This window comes from Eschrichtius robustus, chromosome 14, assembly GCF_028021215.1.
Source record: "Eschrichtius robustus isolate mEscRob2 chromosome 14, mEscRob2.pri, whole genome shotgun sequence".
Taxonomy (NCBI): domain Eukaryota; kingdom Metazoa; phylum Chordata; class Mammalia; order Artiodactyla; family Eschrichtiidae; genus Eschrichtius; species Eschrichtius robustus.
This window is the reverse complement of record NC_090837.1, coordinates 32,066,446-32,088,888: the sequence shown is the minus strand read 5'-3', so window position 1 is coordinate 32,088,888 and position 22,443 is coordinate 32,066,446. Positions and strand designations below refer to the sequence as shown.

Sequence of the window (22,443 nt, the reverse complement as noted above, 5' to 3'; positions counted from 1 at the left end):
GGTGCTGTCTCTACCCAGTGGACATTTTCATCATTTTGTTTTGCGGGAATAACAGTCTCCCCATAGTTTCCTCGCTGCTCAGGGGTACCCCAGGTTCTGAGCACGTTGTCCTGTCTGGTCCTCCCTGTCATGGGGAGAGGCAGACAGGGAGGGGGACTCAGCCCTTTCACATCGTCCAACATCAGAGAAAATGGGCCAGCCACGGTTCCCTGCCTTCCCTGTTGAATTCTGACCTAAGGAAGAGTATCTGGGGACCAAAAGGCATCTTAAAAATCAGTCTGGGGCTTCCCTGGTGGCGCAGTGGTTGAGAGTCTGCCTGCCGATGCAGGGGACACGGGTTCGAGCCCTGGTCCGGGAAGATCCCACATGCCACGGAGCAACTAAGCCCGTGAGCCACAACTACTGAGCCTGCGCATCTGGAGCCTGTGCTCCGCAACAAGAGAGGCCGCGACAGTGCGAGGCCTGCGCACCGCGATGAAGAGTGGCCCCTGCTCGCCACAACTGGAGAAAGCCCTCGCACAGAAACGAAGAACCAACACAGCCAAAAATAAAGAAATAAATTAAAAGAAAAAATCAGTCTGTTCAGTTACCCATTCAATGCCTAAATCCCTTTCAGTATTACGCAAGACGGAGGAGATACGGGGATATATGTATATGTATAGCTGATTCACTTTGTTATAAAGCAGAAACTAACACACCATTGTAAAGCAATTATACTCCAATAAAGATGCTTTAAAAAATGGATATATATATATATCTCCATTCTCTTTCAGATTCTTTTCCTTTATAGGTTATTACAAAATATTGAGTATAGTTCCTTGTGCTATACAATAGGTCCTTGTTGGTTATCTCTTTTTTATATAATAGTGTGTATATGTTACTCCCAAATTCCTAATTTATCTCTCCCCCACCACCTTTCCCCTTTGGTAACATAAATTTGTTTTCTATGTCTGTGGGTCTATTTCCATTTTGTGAATAAGTTCATTTGTATCCTTTTTTTAGATTCCACATATAAGTGATATCATATGATATTTGTCTTTCTCTGTCTGACTCACTTCACTTAGTACGATAATCTCTAGGTCCATCCGTGTTGCTGCAGATGGCATTATTTCACTTTTCCTATGGCTGAGTAATATTCCATTGTGTATATATATGACACATCTTCTTAAACCAATCATCTTGACGCACATGATCTGAGAACTGGACTAATACAGAACCGACAGGTGCTGTTGGACCTGATGAATGTATTCAGCCTCAGGAAACAAGACCAGGATTAAAGTGTGAATGCCAGGATTTCAAAGGGAAAGAATGAATATGGCCCTCGGAAGCGATTCTTTCTCTGGCATTTGGGCACGTGATCTGTTCTCGTTTTAATCCTCCCCCCCGTTCCTGTCCCCATGATCTTCGGTCCTTTCCTTGGGGCGCCCCCTCCTCTCCTGTCCTGTCACTTTCCATCTGGCACTGGCATCGCCCCTTCTTTCTCTGCGGGTCTCACTTCTTCCTCTTCCTTTTGTTCTCTCTGTCTCCCTGCCTCTCCCCCGCGCCTTCCACAGACTTTCCTGGTTTGTTTCTCTGCTCATCTCATTCCCCTTACGTGTGGCCTCAGTGGTCGACAGTCTTCAGGCAGCTATTCTGCTCACGTTTTCCAAGTGGGATTTTCAACTTGCATGAAATTCCTGGTGATGCCACAAATTTAAATGAGATGCGTCAATCTGAGTAATTAATCTTATAGATATTTAAATATTGCCATGTGTCCCTAATTCTAAATATATATTTTAGGAGTGCTACATGCCCTTCAGTTAAATTATGTTAAGCACACTTAATCTTACTTAGTTTAGTTTGTATTTTCCATTTTGGGGAATATCCAGTTATGGATACTGAAGATGTGAGTCTCAAGGAGCATCCTTGCCTGATGGAAAGAGGTCAGAGTTAGCATCTCATAGTATTGTAGGGAATTTATCATTCTTCAAAATATTAAAAATGGGATTTATTTTAATTTAAAAGTGCTATCGAGTGAGAGAATAAATGAATTTGTGCCATAAAAGGCATGCAGTACCACAGAAATATAAATATTCTTCTGAATATTTGATCTTTTACCCAAGATAAGCTTATTTTTCCCCTATTGTATTGGAAATATTAATAAGAAAAGGTCAGTGATTTAGGCCAATGCCCTGTCCTGTTTGATCTGTTTGTAGTATTTGAAAGGAGTTGGAAAATAACTTGATTTTAGGAGCCATTTGAATTCCCATTAAAAAACACAACTTTTTTTTTTAAAGGAAGGTTTTATTTATTTATTTATTTATTTATTTTTTGGCTGCGTTGGGTCTTCGTTGCTGCGTGCGGGCTTTCTCTAGTTGCAGCGAGCGGAGGCTACTCTTTGTTGCGGTGTACGGGCTTCTTATTGCGGTGGCTTCTCTTTTTGTGGAGCATGGGCGCTAGGCACGCGGGCCTCAGCAGTTGGGGCACACGGGCTCAGTAGTTGTGGCTCGCGGGCTCTAGAGCACAGGCTCAGTAGTTGTGGCACACGGGCTTAGTTGCTCCACGGCACGTGGTATCTCCCTGGACCAGGGCTTGAACCCGTGTCCCCTGCATTGGCAGGCGGATTCTTAACCACTGTGCCACCAGAGAAGTCCAAACAACACAATTCTTATAAATACATAATAACTCTCTATAGAGATTTTTAGGTTATTCATCCAAAAAAACAAAAAGTTAAAACTTTTATTCCCTTTTGACCTAATAATTTTAGGAAATAGGGATTGTCCTAAGATCATTTATAATAGTGACGAATATAAATAATTTAAATGTGTAGCAATAGAGAACTACTTATATAAATAATGGCTACAGCCATATAGTGGAAAACATTAAAAAGCATGTTTTTGAAATTATCTAATGCTATGAAAAATTCTACAGATATCACAGGAAATTTAAATGAAGAGATCATATATATATAAAACCACTATTTCAAATTTTATTTAAATTAAAATGATCTGTAACAAAAAATAAACTAAACCTTGCCAACGCTTGTTCTTTTTCTTTTCTTTTTTCTTTCTTTCTTTGTTTTTTTTTTTTTTTTTGGTATAATGGCCATTCTGCTGGGTATGAAGTGATATCATTGTGGTCTTGATTTGCATTTCCCTAATGGCTAATGATGTTGAGCATCTTTTCATGTGCTTATTGGTCTGTATTATTTCTGTATCTTCTTTGGGGAAAATGTCTATTTAAGTCCTTTGCCCATTTTAAAATTGGATTGTTTGGTTTTTGTTGCTGTTGTTTTGCTGAGTTGTAGAACTTCTTTATGTATTCAGGATATTAATCCCTTATGAGATAAATTATTTGTAAATATTTTCTTCCATTCTGTTGGCTGTATTTTTACTCTCTTGATAGTGTCCTTTGATGCACAAAAGTTTTTATTTTGATGAAGTCAAGTTTACCTATTTTTTCTTTTGTTGCCTGTGATTTTGGCATTGTATTTAAGAAATCAATTCCAAATCTAGGATCATGAAGATCTCCCCCTATGTATTCTTCTGAGAGATTTATACTTTTAGCTCTTAATTTTAGGTATTTGATCATTTGTTTTAATTTTTGTATAAAAGGAAAGATAAGGGTCTAAGTTCATTGTTTTGCACATGGATGTCCAGTTTTACCAGCACCATTTGTTGAAAAAAGTATCATTTCCCCATTGAATGGTCTTGGCACCCACGTCAAAAATCCACTGACCAGAGATGTGAGGGTCTATTTCTGGGTTCTCTATCCTATTCCATTGGTCTGTGTCTGTCCTTATGCCAGTACCACACTGTGTTTTGATTACAGTAGCTTTGTAGTAAGTTTTGAGGTTGAGAAGTGTGAGTCCTCCAACTTTGTTATTTTATTTTGGCTACAGTGACGGCTTTTGAATAGAACTGTTGCTAGCCCATAAGACCTAAACTGGCCTTAAAGATTTGCTGTGTAACTCTGACAAATCAGTATTCATGACTATTGTGCATCTCTGAAAAGCCACAGGAGTTTTCAATATCCTGATATTCATTGTATTACTGTTCTATTGCTGCTGTAACAAGTTACCACAAACTTAGTGGCTTCATTATCTCACCGTTCTGGAGGTCAGAAGTCCTGAAATAAGGTGATGGCAGGGCTGGCTCCTTCTGGAAGCTGTAGGGGAGGATCTGTCCCTTGTTTCTGCAGCTTCCAGAAGCTTCCTGCATTTCGTAGCTCATGGTCCCTTCCTCAGTCTTCAAAGCACTTGCTTCTCTGGTCACATCTCCTTCTGCATCTGACCTTCCTACCTTCTCCTACCTTATCATTACATTGGGCCCACCTGGATAATCTAGCATAATCTTCCCATCTCTAGATCCTTATTTTTTTTATTATTATTTTTTGATGGTGCTAATATATCCTTTAATGGCAGAATGTGGTAATTATTGAATTAATTATTGCTAACTTAGTTTTCAAATGAAAAAAAAATAGAAAAAAAAACAAATTAAATGTGACACAACCTGACCAAACACATGTCAAATTACAGTTTCAAGGTTATTTTACAAAATACCTCCATTTATACCATAGATCCTTATTTTAATCTCATCTTCAAACTCCCAGGTTCTGGTGACCAGGGAGTAGACATCTTTGGGGGCTGCTATTTTGCCTACTACGATTACAATGACTGGGCAGTGTTGCTGACCGAGGGGCACACAGATCCTCTAAAATATCCTTTTATTTTTCCCTGTTGGTCTCCCTTGTAAATAAAGATTCGCTGTCCAGTTGTAAGGATCAGGTATAAGTCTGTTAATATAACAATCTCACATTTCTTTCCTACCTATGGAACTTTTTTCCACCGAGACTATGATTCCTAGAGTCAGCAAATATTAATTGAGCTCTATTTCCTGTGCACCCATGTCCACAAAATGAATACATCTGTTTCATGACCTTGAGGAACTTATAATCTACTAGAAGAGAAAGATGGTACTGCAGTGTAACCCCCTTTTTAAAAATTTCTTTCTTTTTTATTTAATTTTTATTTTATATTGGGGTATAGTTGATTTACAATGTTGTGTTAGTTTCAGGTGTACAGCAAAGTGATTCAGTTATACATACATATATATATCCATTCTTTTTCAGATTCTTTTCCCGTATAGGTTTTTACAGAGTATTGAGTAGAGTTCCCGGTGCTATAAGTAGGTCCTTGTTGATTATCTATTTTATATATAGTAGTGTGTGTATGTTAATCCCAACCTCCTAATTTATCCCTCCCCCCCACCTTTCCCCTTTAGTAACCATAAGTTTGTTTTCTATGTCTGTGAGTCTGTTTCTGTTTTATAAATAAGTTCATTTGTATTGTTTTTTAGATTCCACATATGAGTGATATCATATGATATTTGTCTTTCTCTGTCTGACTTGCTTCACTTAGTATGATAATCTCTAGGTCCATACATGTTGCCGCAAATGGCATTATTTCATTCTTTTTTTATGGCTGAGTAGTATTCCATTGTATATATGTACCACATCTTCTTTATCCATTCGTCTGTCGATGGACATTTAGGTTGCTTCCATGTCCTGGCTATTGTATATAATGCTGCTATGATCATTGGGGAGCATGTATCTTTTCAAATTTTGGTCTTCTCCAGGTATATGCCCAGGAGAGGGATTGCTGGATCATATGGTAACCCACTTTTATAGATTATATTTCCTAAATAGCTTTAGAATCCCTCCCTTCCTGTCTCTCATCCCTCCTTTTGTCATGTGTTACTATGATTTTTGCAGAAAATACAGCCAGTTTCCTTGACATCAGTTGGGCTCCCACACTCCTTGCTTTGGGCCATTACTGTACCCACAGATGTGCTCATGTCACCCTTTTGCCAAAAATCCTTGTGTTCCTGGCATCAGGATAAACTGCAACCCTCTGCAGGTCCTATTCCTGGGTGTGGGCTCTACCATTCCAGCCTCATCACCTGCCATTCCAGGAGCACTTTGTGTTGTAGCGGAATAGAATAAACCTACCGCCCCACAGTTTAGCTGTCTTGGCTATTGACTTTTACAGAGCTCTTCTCACTTACTGGCTCCATTTTTCCTCCTTCACGGCTCGAGAAAGTCCTGTGCATCCCCAGTTCTGGCCTCAAGTCTTGCTTTCTAGAAAGCCAACCCTCACCCCCCTCTCTGGTGAGGCTCTTTTTCCTGGGTTTACTGTGTCAGGCAGTTCCTTGCTCTGTAGTGTAATTAGTGCCTTACCTGTCTGTTTTTCTAACCAGACTGTGGATTCAGTTAGGTAAGGGCTGGTTCTCTTAACCCCATGCTCCCTGTATGTGTAGAGTGCCTGCCTCATAAAAGATGTTAACTAAGTTTGGGTTGAATGAATGCTTGGACCCACGTACATGTGAGTGATGTAATAGAAAATACCTGCAGATTGAAGCAAGATTTATGATGGCATATGGATTCTAAGCTAAAGTGATTGCTAGCTAGCACTTGTTTTCTCCTTTCTATATACTGTTTCTCTTGAAGAAGCTGAATCTAACTTTCTGTGTGATTAAATACATGTGCTTAAAAAAAAGTCCCATTCCTGAGAGTTCATGTGACTCATTGGAGTTCTGTAAAGCTGTTAGTTTGAAGCTGTTTATTTTAAAGGATAAATTTGTGGCATGAAGTCAACAGCTATGAAGTAAAGCTCCTCTCAACATATATATGAATCCAACACAGAAGTTTTCTTAAACTTGACTGCCCTCAGTACAGCCTTGAATACTTGTGAGGGATCCATAAGGGCATACTTTAAAATTCTTTTGAATAAACATTCTCTTGAGACAGGCTTATTTCATTAGGACAAATATTACAAGGCAACTATAGAAGTATATTCTTACAGGATTCGTGCCGCAAGTAAGTAAATAAATAAGTAGATAGCCCTTTTGTTTTTGTCATTGTTAATAAACAAAACAAATAATTATAAATGTGAAGTATGCCTTTCTTCAGGGCTCTTTTTTTTTTTTCTTTTTCAAAACGAGATTAGATTTTTTTTTCAGTCTGGAAAAGACAAACTTAATTTTATAGAGTAGTAGGTCTGAGGTTACTCCTAGTGGTAGAATTTAGTTATTTATTATATTTATTTAGGGGAGAGGATGGGAGACAATGTATGAAATACAGAGAGAAATACTTTCTCCTGTTCTATCAATTAATAATGCTGGATTGATGTTTTGCTTTTTGTTTAACTTCTCAGTGCCCTTTGTCAGACCAAATTGAGAGGATTTAGTAATAAAAAAGACTCACATAGGATATATAAGGTGTATATTTAATGTCACATTCAGATCTATGACTCTTTAAGCTATTAACAAGGCTGTTTTGACAGCTAGTACGAAAGATGGTGGGAACTGTTCTTCCGCGGCCCCGACGTTTCCTTCGCTGTGGCAGGAACTGTACTGGCGCAGCACCGGGATGCTTTGTCTCTGTGCACGCGGCTGCTGGACAGGAAGTGGGAGCACGCCCGGCCCAGCCCCTCCTTTGGGAGCTCACTCCCCACAGCAGCCCTTCCTCTACCCTGCGAGTCTGCCAGCAGCACCTCACATGGCGGGCGGGGGTGTGTGTGGTTTTGCAGTGCGGCCCGTGGCTGGGTGGGTGAGTCTGATTCCGTGCTTCAGTTCTAGCAAGCCCATGGTTTCCCACGCGTCGGCCGTGTTCTGCGTATTCTGCAGGGCCAGGTCCACAGGTACTAAACGAGGTGTTTGACCGCCTGTCCGCCTTTCTTCTTGAACTCATCCCTCAGCTGGTCCAGAATCCGGGCAGGGACTTTTGGTCCTGGTCATTAGGCAAGTGTCCTTGCGCATGTATATCTGTAAATTCTCACAACTGCCCTGAGAGTTGTATTGTCCCCTTACAGATGAGGAAAGGGGGGCCCCAGGAGCATAAATCACTCTGACGTTAGGTTTGGCACCCTGGTCCGTCTACTCCCAAACTCATGTCCGTTAGGACATATTGACAAAGAAAATATCACAGCAAAAGCTTCTAAAAGGCTTTGCATAATGTAAATCACTGAGTTCTACAGGTGAGTTTTATTATTGGTAGCCTGGCGTGTTCATACCTATAAACACAAAACATTTTCATACGGTCTGCGAGTCCCTGAATGCACAGGTGCGCGCCCACCTCCCCAGTTCCCCTGGCCGCCTTGATGTCCTCCAAAGCTTTCGGCTCTTTCTAACCATCCCGGGCCTCCTGTTCTCTCTCCTCTGACCGGGGCGCTCCTTTTCTTCCACCCTCCCCTTTGCCTGGCAGCTCCTACTTACCCTTCAGATCTCAGCTCCAATGTCACTTCCTCAAAACGGCACCGTATCTAAAGACGGCCTCATTGTGATTTCTGCCAGCCACCTGCCCTGGCCATCATTGGTGATCATTTCAAGCCTATATTTCCCAGCAACTGAAGCGCTACTGTGAACACTGAGGCCACTTTTCTGTTGTCCACTGTTGTGAGCCTAGTGTCCTAACACAGTGACGGCACGTGGATGGCACCCAGCATGGTTGCTGGGTGAATAATTGGACATAATGCTTGGTGTCGTGCATTTGCCTTAAGATCTTTGCCCATTGTTTTCTCCTTAATACTTGCAAATAACGTGTTAAAGATAGCCTCTTTCCTGATAATTGTAAGAAAAAAAATATATAGGACTGAAATCTATAGTCTTTCTTGAGGCTTTAAACTGTGGGAAGCATAGAATGGATTTCCAAGTGTACGTAACTAAGGACTTAATTAATGTCTCCGGGATAGTGTAAGACAACACTGTTCCAGTGTTGGAACCTGCTTTGTGTGGTCCTGGGCTGTGGGATGTGTAAAGGAACTTCTCTCCTAGCATTTCAGTGTCAGGTAATATTAAACACCTACTTCTGCTTGGTTTTGATAGCTCCAGGAAGAAAATTCTAAAGCTGAGACTAGTCCTTCAGAACTTATGCTAATACCTACTTACATTTTTAATGTAGTTCTTGATAAGTTGTTTATCAGTTCATGTATAAAATGAGGTCAGTCATAGGGTAGTGTGCGAATTAATTTTGTTTCCTAGCCAAGTATTAAAAAAAAAATGATTAAGTATTACAAAAAGACTAAATGTTGATAGTTTGGGAGCAAAATGAAGAATTTTTCATTGTACTTTTTCCTCTCCTCCTGTTGAGGCAGAATAACATAATGAACATATTAAAGGGGCAAAACCAAAGACATTTCTGCACACTTAATTTTGCATCCCTCAAATCCTGAAAGTGTTGATCGAGGCAGAATTTCAGTTTCTGGGCACCTGTTTTCCTGGAACAACTGCCATGGGTAATAAACCGTGGAACCAAGATCTGTAAGGAGGTAGCATCAGTAACATCCATTCTGTGCCTTCAGATGTCTTCCTGGTTCCGTATGACAGCTGATATTGTTTCTTTCTGCTCTCCCCATCCCCACGTTTACAGGGCATTGATGTACGGGATGCTCCCCTGAAGGAAATAAAGGTGACTAGTTCCCGGCGATTCATAGCATCGTTTAATGTCGTGAATACAACCAAACGAGATGCTGGAAAATACCGCTGCATGATTCGAACCGATGGAGGAGTTGGCCTATCCAACTATGCAGAATTGGTAGTTAAAGGTATTTAATGTTATTTTTATACCTCCAAATAGTCTATTAAAAGAGACATGTGGGATGGTTGTGAGTTCATGATTTGTTGAAAGCTCAGACTTATCCTCGTCTGTTTCTGAACAGTAGTTTGGGGACAGGCTGTACGGATGGATTACATTTTAAGTACAAATTTTGCACATGAGCAATAGTTTTGAAAAATGTATTTTATTTGTGTTGGTTCAGTTGCATACAAAGCAATGAATGTGCTCTGGGCAAGTTCTTCTGCCAAGTCTGTGTACAGAGATTACAACCCTATAAATTTTTTTTAAGGAATAAAATTTTTTTACTGATAGAAAATCACTTAAAATGCAAATATTCCCCAGCCAGGGTGTTTATGATAGCAGGGTAGTTAATAAAATGAAGCAGTGTCAGTATAAAAATGTGCCGTCATATCATACAAGCCACATAGATAGTAGTGGGTTAACATTCATAATGTTGCTCTTAGGTTCTATTACTGTATTTTGCATGACTGAAAAATTGAGTCATTATATTCAGGAAGGTGGGAGATGAGTAAAAAAAAGGGGGGGGGGATACATTTCCTTTGGCTGGTTTGATGTTTTTTTGTGTGTGCATGGACTTAGGAGTTTATAGTATTAAACTGGTAAGGCAGTTTTTGGTCCCAGACAGAATTTGGACTTTTAGATATACCATGAGGCATTTTTATACCTTATAGCAAGCCATTGCTGCTTTCTCCTAGGGGAAGAGAATGATACCTGCTTTTTACATGTTCTCCCCTGCATTTATTAAATGGGGAGCATAAAATTGGTCTCTTTTGGATGGACTATTCCTTTTGTCAGCAAATTTCTCTATGTCGGCAGTTTTACAGACTGCAGGGTTCAAACCCCAGAGCTAGCTGTGTGGGCGTGGTCCTATGGCTTACCCTCTCGGTGCTTCTGTTTCCTCATGTTTAAAATAGACATAATAATGTGACTGACCCTAAAGGGCCATCAGGAGGACCAGATGCAAAAGGTATGTGAATGGCACTTAGAACAGGAGACCTAGTAGGCAGCCAGCACCTGTTCAGGCCGTGATGGGGCATGGGGTGGCTCTTGTTCTCCGTTCTAGTCCGTCAGTGGTCCTCAGCTGAGAATGCATGGCTGAACCACCTTTCCAAATAAAACAAAATACAGATACAAATACCTGCCCACCTATTCTCTACCACCACTACACACCCATGTTCAATCAGAATCTCTGGGACCAGAGCCTCTGCCATAAAATCTATAGGTGATCCGGGCAGATGGCTTCTTCTGTGAAATCAGCCCTGCCAACGTTAGTCACGCCTGGCTTGGGGGGAGCCTGCCCCCAACACTGTTTATCTGCAGCAGTGGCTAATGTTCTGTGGAAGGAAGCCAGGAAGCACACCCTGCAATATCTGCTCGCATGGTCTAATTTGCCACACCAGAGCCCTGTGATTTGGGGTTTGTAGTGAAACTGTAGCCCGTCTGGCCAGTTTCCGAGTTTAGGTTTCACCTGTAAGAAAACTAAAACTCTGCATAGATGTGCACACCCTCCCCTGCCGAAGGCTCTCGGGGAAGCGAGGGGTTTCCTTGTGGAAAATGGACACCATATGCCAACAAATCCAGCAGAGCGGCCGCCTCGCTGTTGCCACGGCTGAGTTCTTTATTGTCATCACCGTTACTTAATTTTCATCTTGGTCCCGTTCTTTGTGTCTGTGTTCTGTTTTCTGATTTCTGGTTGCTACGGTGCTTCACTGTGCCCGTGCCCGGTGAGGCGTGGTGCTTTGTAATCAGTATGATAGAAATCTAGTCACCTCTTTAAAAATTGCCTCTGTGGGAAAGTTAATTTGTTGGGAGTTATAAGCAAGTCAGAAATTTCTAGTCTGCCACAACACACATAAGCACAGAGGCTGAGTGGGTCCTTACTCACATTTCTGCCTCACGTTTTCCTGCCTTGCGACAGTGTGGAGGGATCTTGGGTCATGGTGATAAAATGTCCGGGCACCCTTTGCATCTCTGCACCCTGCCACAGCTGGTGACAGTTGGCTTGCAGATATGGCTCAAATCTGGAGTTTGACTTTTCCTCCATTTATAATTTTTATAGCCATATTTTGCACGTATTTGATTTTTCAAAATAAAATAACATACTGGATTCTACTAATTAAATAAAGCATTGCGTTGACACAATTACTTTAAAATATATAATGGCATGTTTAGGCCACCTGTGTGAACACTTTTTATATGCATGTGTTTAGAGTGCTACATTTTTTCAAAATGGGAAAAACTAAAGTCCAAAGAGTTTATAACTTTCTTAAGGTCATTCCCTGATTTGGTGCTGGCCCGCAAATGAAGCCCAGGTCATTTTAAACTATCATTCTTGTCTGTTTTATGTCTACCACTGCTTTTGGTAATCAAAGACATAAAAATATTTCATATAATCTCCACAATTCATGTATATATGCATATATGCCAATATCATATTTAATTATAGGAGACATGTATTAGGAATTCATATATATGTATCAATTACATATATGTATATGATATGTATCTATAGGTATATAAATTCTTTCTTTGCTGGCTTGATTTAGAATTATTTTTATCATGCCCTTTCACTTGGATTAAATATTTTAAATTGCTTTTTATCACTTAGTATAGATTGAGTTCCTTCCTTCTTTCCCTTTGAGAAAATTTATTCAAAATTTAAATATTGAGATTGGTTCAAGATGGCGGAGTAGAAGGATGTGCTCTCACTCCCTCTTGCAAGAGTACCTGAATCACAACTAACTGCTGAACAATCATCGACAGGAAGACACTGGAACTCACCAAAAAAGATACCCTACATCCAAAAACAAAGGAGAAGCCACAATGAGATGGTAGGAGGGGCGCAATCAGAATAAAATCAAATCCCATAACTGCTGGGTGGGTGACTCACAAACTGGAGAACACTTATACCACAGAAGTCCACCCACTGGAGTGAAGGTTTTGAGCCCCACGTCAGGCTTCCGAACCTGGGGGTCCGGCAACGGGAGGAGGAATTCCTAGAGAATCAGACTTTGAAGGCTAGCGGGATTTGATTGCAGGACTTTGACAGGACTGGGAGAAACAGAGACTCCACTCTCGGAGGGCACACACAAAGTAGTGTGCACATTGGAACCCAGGGGAAGGAGTAGTGACCCCAGGGGAGACTGAACCAGACCTACCTGCTAGTGTTGGAGGGTCTCCTGCAGAGGCAGGGGGTGGCTGTGGCTCACCGTGGGGACAAGGACACTGGCAGCAGAAGTTCTGGGAAGTGCTCCTTGGCGTGAGCACCTCCCAGAGTCCACCATTAGCCCCACCAAAGAGCCCAGGTAGGCTCCAGTGTTGTGTTGCCTCAGGCCAAACAACCAATAGGGAGGGAACCCAGCCCCACCCATCAGCAGACAAGCAGGTTAAAGTTTTACTGAGCTCTGCCCACCAGAGCAACAGCCAACACTACTCACCACCAGTCCCTCCCATCAGGAAACTTGCACAAGCCACTTAGATAGCCTCATCCACCAGAGGGCAGACAGCAGAAGCAAAAAGAACTACAATCCTGCAGCCTGTGGAACAAAAACCACATTCACAGAAAGATAGACAAGATGAAAAGGCTATGTACCAGATGAAGGAACAAGATAAAACCCCAGAGAAACAACTAAATGAAGTGGAGATAGGCAGCCTTCCAGAAAAAGAATTCACAGTAATGATACTGAAGATGCTCCAAGAGCTCGGAAAAAGAATGGAGGCAAAGGTCGAGAAAATGCAAGAAATGTTTAACAAAGACCTAGAAGAATTAAAGAACAAACAAACAGAGATGAACAATACAGTAACTGAAATGAAGAATACACTAGAAGGAATCAATAGCAGAATAACTGAGGCAGAAGAACAGATAAGTGACCTGGAAGACAAAATGGTGGAATTCACTGCTGCGGAACAGGGTAAAGAAAAAAGAATGAAAAGAAATGAAGACAGCCTAAGAGACCTCTGGGACAACATTAAACGCAACAACATTCACATTATAGGGGGTCCCAGAAGGAGAAGAGAGAGAGAAAGGACCAGAGAAAATACTTGAAGAGATTATAGTCGAAAACTTCCCTAACATGGGAAAGGAAATAGCCACCCAAGTCCAGGAAGTGCAGAGAGTCCCATACAGGATAAACCCAAGGAGAAACATGCCGAGACACATAGTAATCAAATTGGCAAAAATTAAAGACAAAGAAAAATTATTGAGAGCAGCAAGGGAAAAACGACAAATAACATACAAGGGAACTCCCATAAGGTTAACAGCTGATTTCTCAGCAGAAACTCTACAAGCCAGAAGGGAGTGGCAGGACATATTTAAAGTAATGAAAGGGAAGAACCTACAATGAAGATTACTCTACCCAGAAAGGATCTCATTCAGATTCGATGGAGAAATCAAAAGCTTTACAGAGAAGCAAAAGCTAAGAGAGTTCAGCATCACCAAACCAGCTCTACAACAAATGCTAAAGGAACTTCTCTAAGTGGGAAACACAAGAGAAGAAAAGGACCTACAAAAACAAACCCAAAACAATTAAGAAAATGGTAATAGGAGCATACATATTGATAATTACCTTAAATGTGAATGGATTAAATGCTCCAGCCAAATGACACAGGCTCACTGAATGGATACAAAAACAAGACCCATATATGTGCTGTCTACAAGAGACCCACTTCAGACCTAGGGACACATACAGACTGACAGTGAAGGGATGGAAAAAGATATTCCATGCAATTGGAAATCAAAAGAAAGCTGGAGTAACAATACTTATGTCGGATAAAATGGACTTTAAAGTAAAGAATGTTACAAGAGACAAGGAAGGACACTATATAGTGATCAAGGGATCAATCCAAGAAGAAGATTTAACAATTATAAATATATATGCACCCAACATAGGAGCACCTCAATACATAAGGCAACTGCTAACAACTATAAAAGAGGAAATCGACAGTAATGCAATAATAGTGGGGGATTTTAACACCTCACTTATACCAGTGGACAGATCATCCAAATAGAAAATTTATAAGGAAATGCAAGCTTTAAATGACACAATAGACCATATAGATTTAATTGATATTTAATTAAATATTCCATTCGAAAACAGCAGATTACACTTTCTTCTCAAGTGCGCATGGAACATTCTCCAGGATAGATCACACCTTGGGTCGCAAATCAAGCCTTGGTAAATTTAAGAAAATTCAAATCATATCAAGCATCTTTTCTGACCACAATGCTATGAGATTAGAAACCAATTACAGGGAAAAAAACGTGAAAAACACAAACACATGGAGGATAAACAATACGTTACTAAATAACCAAGTTATTATAAATAACAAGTTACAGTAATCCAGACAGTGTGGTACTGTCACAAAAACAGAAATATAGATCAATGGAACAGGATAGAAGGCCCAGAGATAAACCCACGCACTTATGGTCACCTTATCTTTGATAAAGGAGGCAAGAGTATACAATGGAGAAAAGACAGCCTCTTCAATAAGTGGTGCTGGGAAAACTGGACAGCTACATGTAAAAGAATGAAATTAGAACACTCCCTAACACAATACACCAAAATAAACTCAAAATGGATTAGAGACCTAAATGTAAGACCGGACACTCTAAAACTCTTAGAGGAAAACATAGGAAGAACACTCTTTGACATAAATCACAGCAAGATCTTTTTTGATCCACCTCCTAGAGTAATGGAAATAAAAACAAAAATAAACAAATGGGACCTAATGAAACTTGAAAGCTTTTGCACAGCAAAGGAAACTACAAACAAGACGAAAAGACAACCCTCAGAATGGGAGAAAATATTTGCAAACTAGTCAATGGACAAAGGATTAATCTCCAAAATATATAAACAGCTCATGCAGCTCAATATTAAAAAAACAAACAACCCAATCCAAAAATGGGCAGAAGACCTAAATAGACATTTCTCCAAAGAAGACTTATAGATGGCCAAGAAGCACGTGAAAAGCTGCTCAACATCACTAATTATTAGAGAAATGCAAGTCAAAACTACAATGAGGTATCACCTCACACCAGTTAGAATGGGCATCATCAGAAAATCTACAAACAACAAATGCTGGAGAGGGTGTGGAGAAAAGGGAACCCTCTTGCACTGTTGGTGGGAATGTAAATTGGTACAGCCACTATGGAGAACAGTATGGAGGTTCCTTAAAAAACTAAAAATAGAATTACCATATGACCCAGCAATCCCACTAGTGGACATATACCCTGAGAAAACCATAATTCAAAAAGAGTCATGTACCACAATGTTCACTGCAGCACTATTTACAATAGCCAGGACATGGAAGCAATCTAAGTGTCCATCGACAGATGAATGGATAAAGAAGATGTGGCACATATATACAATGGAATATTACTCAGCCATAAAAAGGAACGAAATTGGGTCATTTGTAGAGACGTGAATGGAATGAGAGCCTGTCATACAGAGTGAAGTAAGTCAGAGAGAAAAACAAATATCGTATATTAACGCATATATGTGGAACCGAGAAAAATGGTACAGATGAACTGGTTTGCAGGGCAGAAATTGAGACACAGATGTAGGGAACAAACGTATGGACACCAAGGGGGGAAAGTGGCGGGGGTGGGGTGCTGATGGTGGGATGAGCTGGGAGATTGGGATGGACATATATACACTAATATGTATAAGGTGGGTAACTAATAAGAACCTGGTGTATAAAAAAATAAATAAAATTCAAAAAAAAATTTATTCTTATTCTTGTACAGTTTCTTTCAGCAACCCCCAAAGTCCTTTTGAATGGCTGTCTCAATGATTTCCAAATTCTAGTTGAATCTTTCATTTGATTTAACATATTTGGTACTCTTCTTAATGGGGAACTAATAGAGAAAATAGACTCGGGACAAATAAGCATTGAAGTCCTATCTATTTTAGGATACCAGTAACAACGTCCTAAATGAATCGTGTGCTCACTAACATTTGTGGCTTTGCCCCGAGTTATATTTTGAATGGCAGCTCAGGAACCCTTGCTAGCATTTGCAGCTTCAAAGTAATTAACTGCTCTTTCAGCCTGCCTATGTAAATGTCTTAGGATATACTATGAAAGGCCCATTTCATGTCTTGGTTCAAGGAATCTCCTAATGATATAAATTGATGTTAAATCACTATGAGTTGAATCAAAACTATCTAAAGAAATGAAGAGCTAGCACAAAGTTGTAGTTTATAAATAATAGGAACAATATTTTAGTAAATTTGCACTAAATTTATGGGCCCCCAAATAAAATTCATCTTTTAAGTGTCTTATTTAGACTCAGTCTCATGAGATTTCCCCAGCTATTTTAAAAGTCAGTATGACTTACCACACCTTGAATACGTTAAAGAAGAACAAAGATGCCCCAACCCAACAAAAGGAACTTGCGTTGCTGGTTTCTTGTTGGTCTAGGGATCTACCTGGTATCATCGTAGGGGCCAACCTCAGATGGGACCAGCTGTCGTGAGGTCCCCAGCAGCAGGAAACATGACAGGGAGCAACGGGTTATGTCTGCTATGGAGCAGACAGGAGCATATGCCAGTAAAAGAATAGCAGGCTTTATTTTACATGCATTTATGTGAGCTAAATGAGGAGCTAAAAACACACACCAAAAGGCCCAAACCACCTGCAGAAACATCCTTGAAAAAAATCACTAGGACTTAACATTTTCTCCGATGGAGATTCATTAAATAGAAATACATTATTTCATACAGTTATCTCCTTCCCTAATGTCATGTGTGGTGCCACTCACAGTGACACTGGCACATGGAACGCCTTTATTTGGTGCCTGGAGGGCCATTCAGCTGGCACCTGATATACTGTTGAAAACAAGATTGCCTCTCTCACCTGTCTCAGACAAAGATCCAGAAAAAGTCAGTCTCAGGTTTTCAACAATGAGAGAGACCTTCCTGGGTTGTAAAGAGTGTTTGCCATTTATTGCTTAGAGTTTTATCAAGCTGGGCATGACTTGTGCTTTGCTTTAGAGCTTTTCTTTCTATTCACTGCTTTAATAAGACTCATTACTGCAAGATCCCTGAACAGTGGCAGTGCTGGACTTTATCACCCCAAGTGCTCAATGCTCCTGGAGCAGAACGAGTCCATTGGGATAGCTTTTGGGGGGAAACGAGTCATCCTGGAAATGCATTTCTGATGAGATAAACTGTAATTTCATCCGTGTTTTTCAAGTGATGATATCTTTGGAATACAAATATAAGGAGACTGAATTTAATGATATAACTAATACCTTGGGTGATTTTGAAGACACTCAGGGGTTTTTTTTTGTTTTTTTTGTTTTTACTCTTGACAATGGAGAGACTTCTAGAGTTTAATTACTACCACTTGAGAGAGTTTTCAGAAGTTACTTTTAGTGCAAAAAAAATCCTTTGGTGCCTATGTAGCTGTTCGAGAAAAATGAATTGCGTCCTAAAACAAACTGGGGATGTACCTACCTGAGCAGGCTTAGGTTTTAAGGATGGCTTATTTCACAGATGTGAACACTACGCAAACCTCCCTCAGTATGCTTTTTCGTATTAACCTGAGCAAAACCATTCTCATCAGTTCATTGCTGAAATGTTAATGTCTTCCCTGTTTTAATAATTGACGTGCATTTAGCTCTTCTCAAGTGTCTGAAGGATGGCCTCCGGTTTGCCTTTCAGAGCCCCCTGTCCCCATCGCCCCCCCTCAGCTGGCCTCCGTGGGGGCCACCTACCTGTGGATCCAGCTCAACGCCAACTCCATCAATGGCGATGGGCCCATCGTGGCCCGGGAGGTGGAATACTGCACCGCCAGCGGGAGCTGGAGCGACCGGCAGCCAGTGGACTCCACGAGCTACAAGATCGGGCATCTCGACCCGGACACAGAGTATGAGATCAGTGTGCTTCTCACCCGGCCAGGGGAGGGCGGCACCGGTTCTCCTGGGCCCGCTCTCAGAACCAGAACCAAGTGTGCAGGTGAGTCTGGGGATGCTGGGACCGCTTGTCAGTGTCTTCTGGGTTTTGACCTGCAACCTCCGTGCAGGTGGCTCACGCTTCCCTCAGCTCTGCTGGGACCCTGTCTGGGTACAAAAGGTCCCTTCACCTGTGGACAGCAACCCAGTAGCCTGTGGACTTCAAACCTCAAGGCTTGATATCTCTCAGGAGGCCTCCGCCCCCTTTTCCCCCCGTTCTTAATTTACACCTTCCTAGGAGTATCACCTAATTCATACGGGAATCATCCCAAAGTTGACAGAAACTGTTTGCTTTAATGATGTCTGCTCATAGGTCAATGCCTCTCATCTGGGTCCCTTTGTTTTTATGTTCCCCGTTGATGTGCTTGTAGCCTCGAGGGCCTTTGGAAGGCTAGATTCCATCTTAGCGATAGCTTTAAAGCTGTGTTTTTATGGACGGATATTGAATGGAGGTGCTGCTTGCCAATGACATGGGACCCATTTGTAAAATAAGCCAGGGTGATTTGTGGACTGCACGCCGGCTTTAAATTCTTAGATGATAAGGTTCTAATTGACTGTGCAGAGCCCGCTCTGTGGGTTGATGGAGAGAGAAATGCAGAGTCTTATAAAAATCAGACCCTAAAGAAAGAGCCCGTTAGAGGTTCGAGTGCTGTTTCTGTCTGGCTGCTCTCGGGTCGGAAGTAGAGAGAAATAACAGGTTGGGATACTGAAGTGTTCTTTCATCCTTTAAACGCAGATTCTTGCACTGAATTGAGGGCTGAAAAATTTCTCCAGAAATTTTTATGGAGATAATTGATTCTTCGGGTGGCATTATTTAAGAGGATACTTATCAGTAGGTTTCGTTTCCTGTTAAGTTTTTAAAGTACTCAGAGCGCAGTCTAACCCTGTCTGGTAGGAGAAATGATTAAGCCTTAACAATGGTAACTGCTTCATTCTTTCTTCATAATTTGGCGTGTATGGTTTCGAAAAGCCCAAAGCTCATGGAAAAAAGTTACTTTTGTAAAACTGTTTTTGTTAGAAGAGGGAACAGGACCCTTTCTCTTCTTCGGGTATGTGCTATTGGGCCTGCCTTGTCCACCCAGGTCTGTTTCCCAAGTCCCACGCCCCCATGGTCATATCACGCTCAGCGCAGAGCCTCTGGTCTAAGAACTGTGGTGATTCCCACAGCCGCCATGGGCGGTCCGAGGAGAAAGGAGTTTGACAACACTTTCTCTTCCTCACTTCTCTACACCATGTCATCTCCTCTCTCTCTTTAACTGAATAAAATTTCCCTGCCTTTTTTGAAATAATTTATCATCTGTCGTAATGCAAACAATAGCTGTGTAACACTGTATCTATCACTTTACACTATAAGAATTGCTTTCAAATCTGTTATTTATTTTATCACTGCCTCTTGAAGTCTCTGAGGCCAATACTGTGACCCCCTTACTAGGGGCGGGGAAATAGAAACCCCTGTGGTCCTCCACGCATGCTCTGTGAGCAATAAGTTTGTGTTCTTTCACTTCAGCGTTATTTTGAGGAATCCTGTTTGGGGACATGGTGCTAGATCGTCTTCCTTTCTCTCCAAAAGAAGGTTAGAATCCCATTGTCTAGGCTGGAGAAAGGATCCAATCTGTCATTCTAGTCACTGACAACCCCACCTACCTATTGTTTTCAGTTCTGTTCTTTTGTCTTTTCTCCTGGTTTTGTGCCTGTACATTTAAGGTATCAACATGATTATTATCTACATTTCCCCTAAATAAAAGGCATGCAGCTCTGTTTTCAAGAAGCCTTTTTGTTACGGCTGCATGAGGTGTAAATGTAGAAACTTTCATAGTAGAATGGCAGTCCTTTTTTAAAACATTAAAACCAATCCTGAATGGATATTTGCATGCCAGCCCTGTGCCTTAGAGGTTTAATCTCACTTAAGCAAGGAAGCCTGTTGAGAAAGCAGGCTTTTTCCTCTTACCATTTGTAACCTGCCGTGGACACTGTTGTACACCTGTCCTGCACGGGGATTGAGCATTTTTGAAAAAGCTGTGGTCGAACAAGTCAATCTTAGGAAATAGAAATATGTTAGGTGAGAGGGTTAAAGCTAGAAATGAGAGGGGGAGATGCTGGGTGGGTGAGGAAAGGGAAGTTGAATGAGCCATTTACTGTCGGAAGAAATACAGTTTCACCCTTTGTTGAACTGAGACTTTTGAGAAAATCTGCGGGAGAGCTTGTTGACTGCTCAGGTGAGCCGTGTGAAATAGTGGTATGCAGGATGGAATGAAAAGGGGGAAGGTGGCTGCTATACACTCTAGACTGAAAAATGTGCTAACGGTCCCTGCCTCTTCCTCAGATGGTTCGCGAGCGTTTAGGGTTCAGAAAGAGCAAGTCACGGATCTCAAAACCTGAGAGAGACACTGAGCGTTCTGCAAAGCAGATGGAAGATGGAAAATGGCCTTGGCCAGGCATGAACAGTGGGTGAATCTAATAGGGTGACAGGTAGTAGGAATAATTGGGCATCCATCCCGTGTGGTTTAAAAGGCCAAGAATATGTGTCTGGAATTAGAGTAATAAAATTTAGCAGCAGCACATATAAAAAAAGAGATTGAGGATTAGATTTAAATACATATGCATCTACAGTATGGTCCATATTCTGTTAATCACTCTGTAATGCTGTTGCCTCACCACCCCCTCCAAAAAACAAAAACAAAAAACAAACAAACAAAAAACCCTAATATAAGTGTAGGTTGCATTAAGAAAGCAAAGCCTATGTTGTAGGTGGTGATAGTCTCTTTCTACCAATGCTGGGAAGCCTCCCTATTATTGTCACACTTACTTCTGGTCCCCACATTTTAAGAGAGAAAGCACAGAATAGACTGTGCTCAAGGAAAAGCACCCAGGATAGGAAATGTTCTGGAACTTTGCTCAACCAACGAGGAATGATGGAAGAATTGAGAAAGAGGATGGGGACGAGCAGGGTGTCTGTGCAGATTTGACAAGAGCTAAGTCATGCATAATGAGTTTCCAGTGGCTGGTGGGTTCAGGCAGAACCTGGCGTTGCAGGAGGAGATTCTATACTCACGAGAGGATTGAGCTGGCTGAACCTGAAGGCCTCTTTAACATGAAGAGTCTATGTTCTCTTTCTAATGAAATGATCCAGTGTATATTTCTACCCTGACCGTCTCGGAGTTCACTTCTATTTTATCCTTTTCCAAATTCTCCCTAATCATGCGTATCGAGTGCTCTGCTGGGCAGTGGAGGTCTGTGATGACGTTTGCAAAAATCTGAGCAAACGGGGGAAAACCACTGAGTTTTTCATACAGCTAAACAGGTTAAATTTGAAAGACTGACTCTTATTCTGAGCTTCCCACCTGGTTTTGTGCTAAAATATCACTTTCATGAAATGCCAGTGCCTGAGGATACTACAGCTGGAGTCAGCAGTTGAGAATTTGGGCTCTGGCACCAGGCTGCCTGTGTTTGAGTCCTGGCTCTGCACGGAGCTAGACATGTGACCTTGGGAAGACTTTGTACATTCTCTGAGTTTCTCGTCTTATCTATGAAACAGCGGTGATAATAATAGTGTTGTATCTCCTAGTGTGGCTGTGAAGCCTGAAGGAGCTAATGTGCACGTAAGGTGCCTAGGACAGAACCTTACACGTAACAAGTAGTCAATACAAGTTAACTGCCCGTGGCGAAAAAAAAATTATCGTTTAACATTTTCATTCAAAAGAATTAGATGTTGGCAACCTGATTTTGTTGACTTAGATTACTTATCTGGTAAATCGAAAATCGGAGGGATACAGTTTTATATTTGGACTCAGAGAATCCCCTGCAGTTGGGCATTGCATCCATGGCAGACGCCATTCTCTGATTCTTTTTCTATCAAATCTGTTTCTTTTGGACAAGCT

At 41.2% G+C, this 22,443-nt stretch overlaps 1 protein-coding gene across 1 annotated transcript in view; it reads left to right on the top strand.

Moving 5' to 3' along the window:
- The window catches only part of PTPRM (protein tyrosine phosphatase receptor type M), a 756,425-nt gene that overhangs the window by 315,329 nt on the left and 418,653 nt on the right, over nt 1-22,443 (top strand). Inside the window, exons 6-7 of the mRNA XM_068563694.1 lie at nt 9,406-9,580; nt 18,276-18,569. Of these exons, the coding sequence (XP_068419795.1) occupies nt 9,406-9,580; nt 18,276-18,569 (469 nt within the window). The remainder of the gene's footprint in view (nt 1-9,405; nt 9,581-18,275; nt 18,570-22,443) is intronic.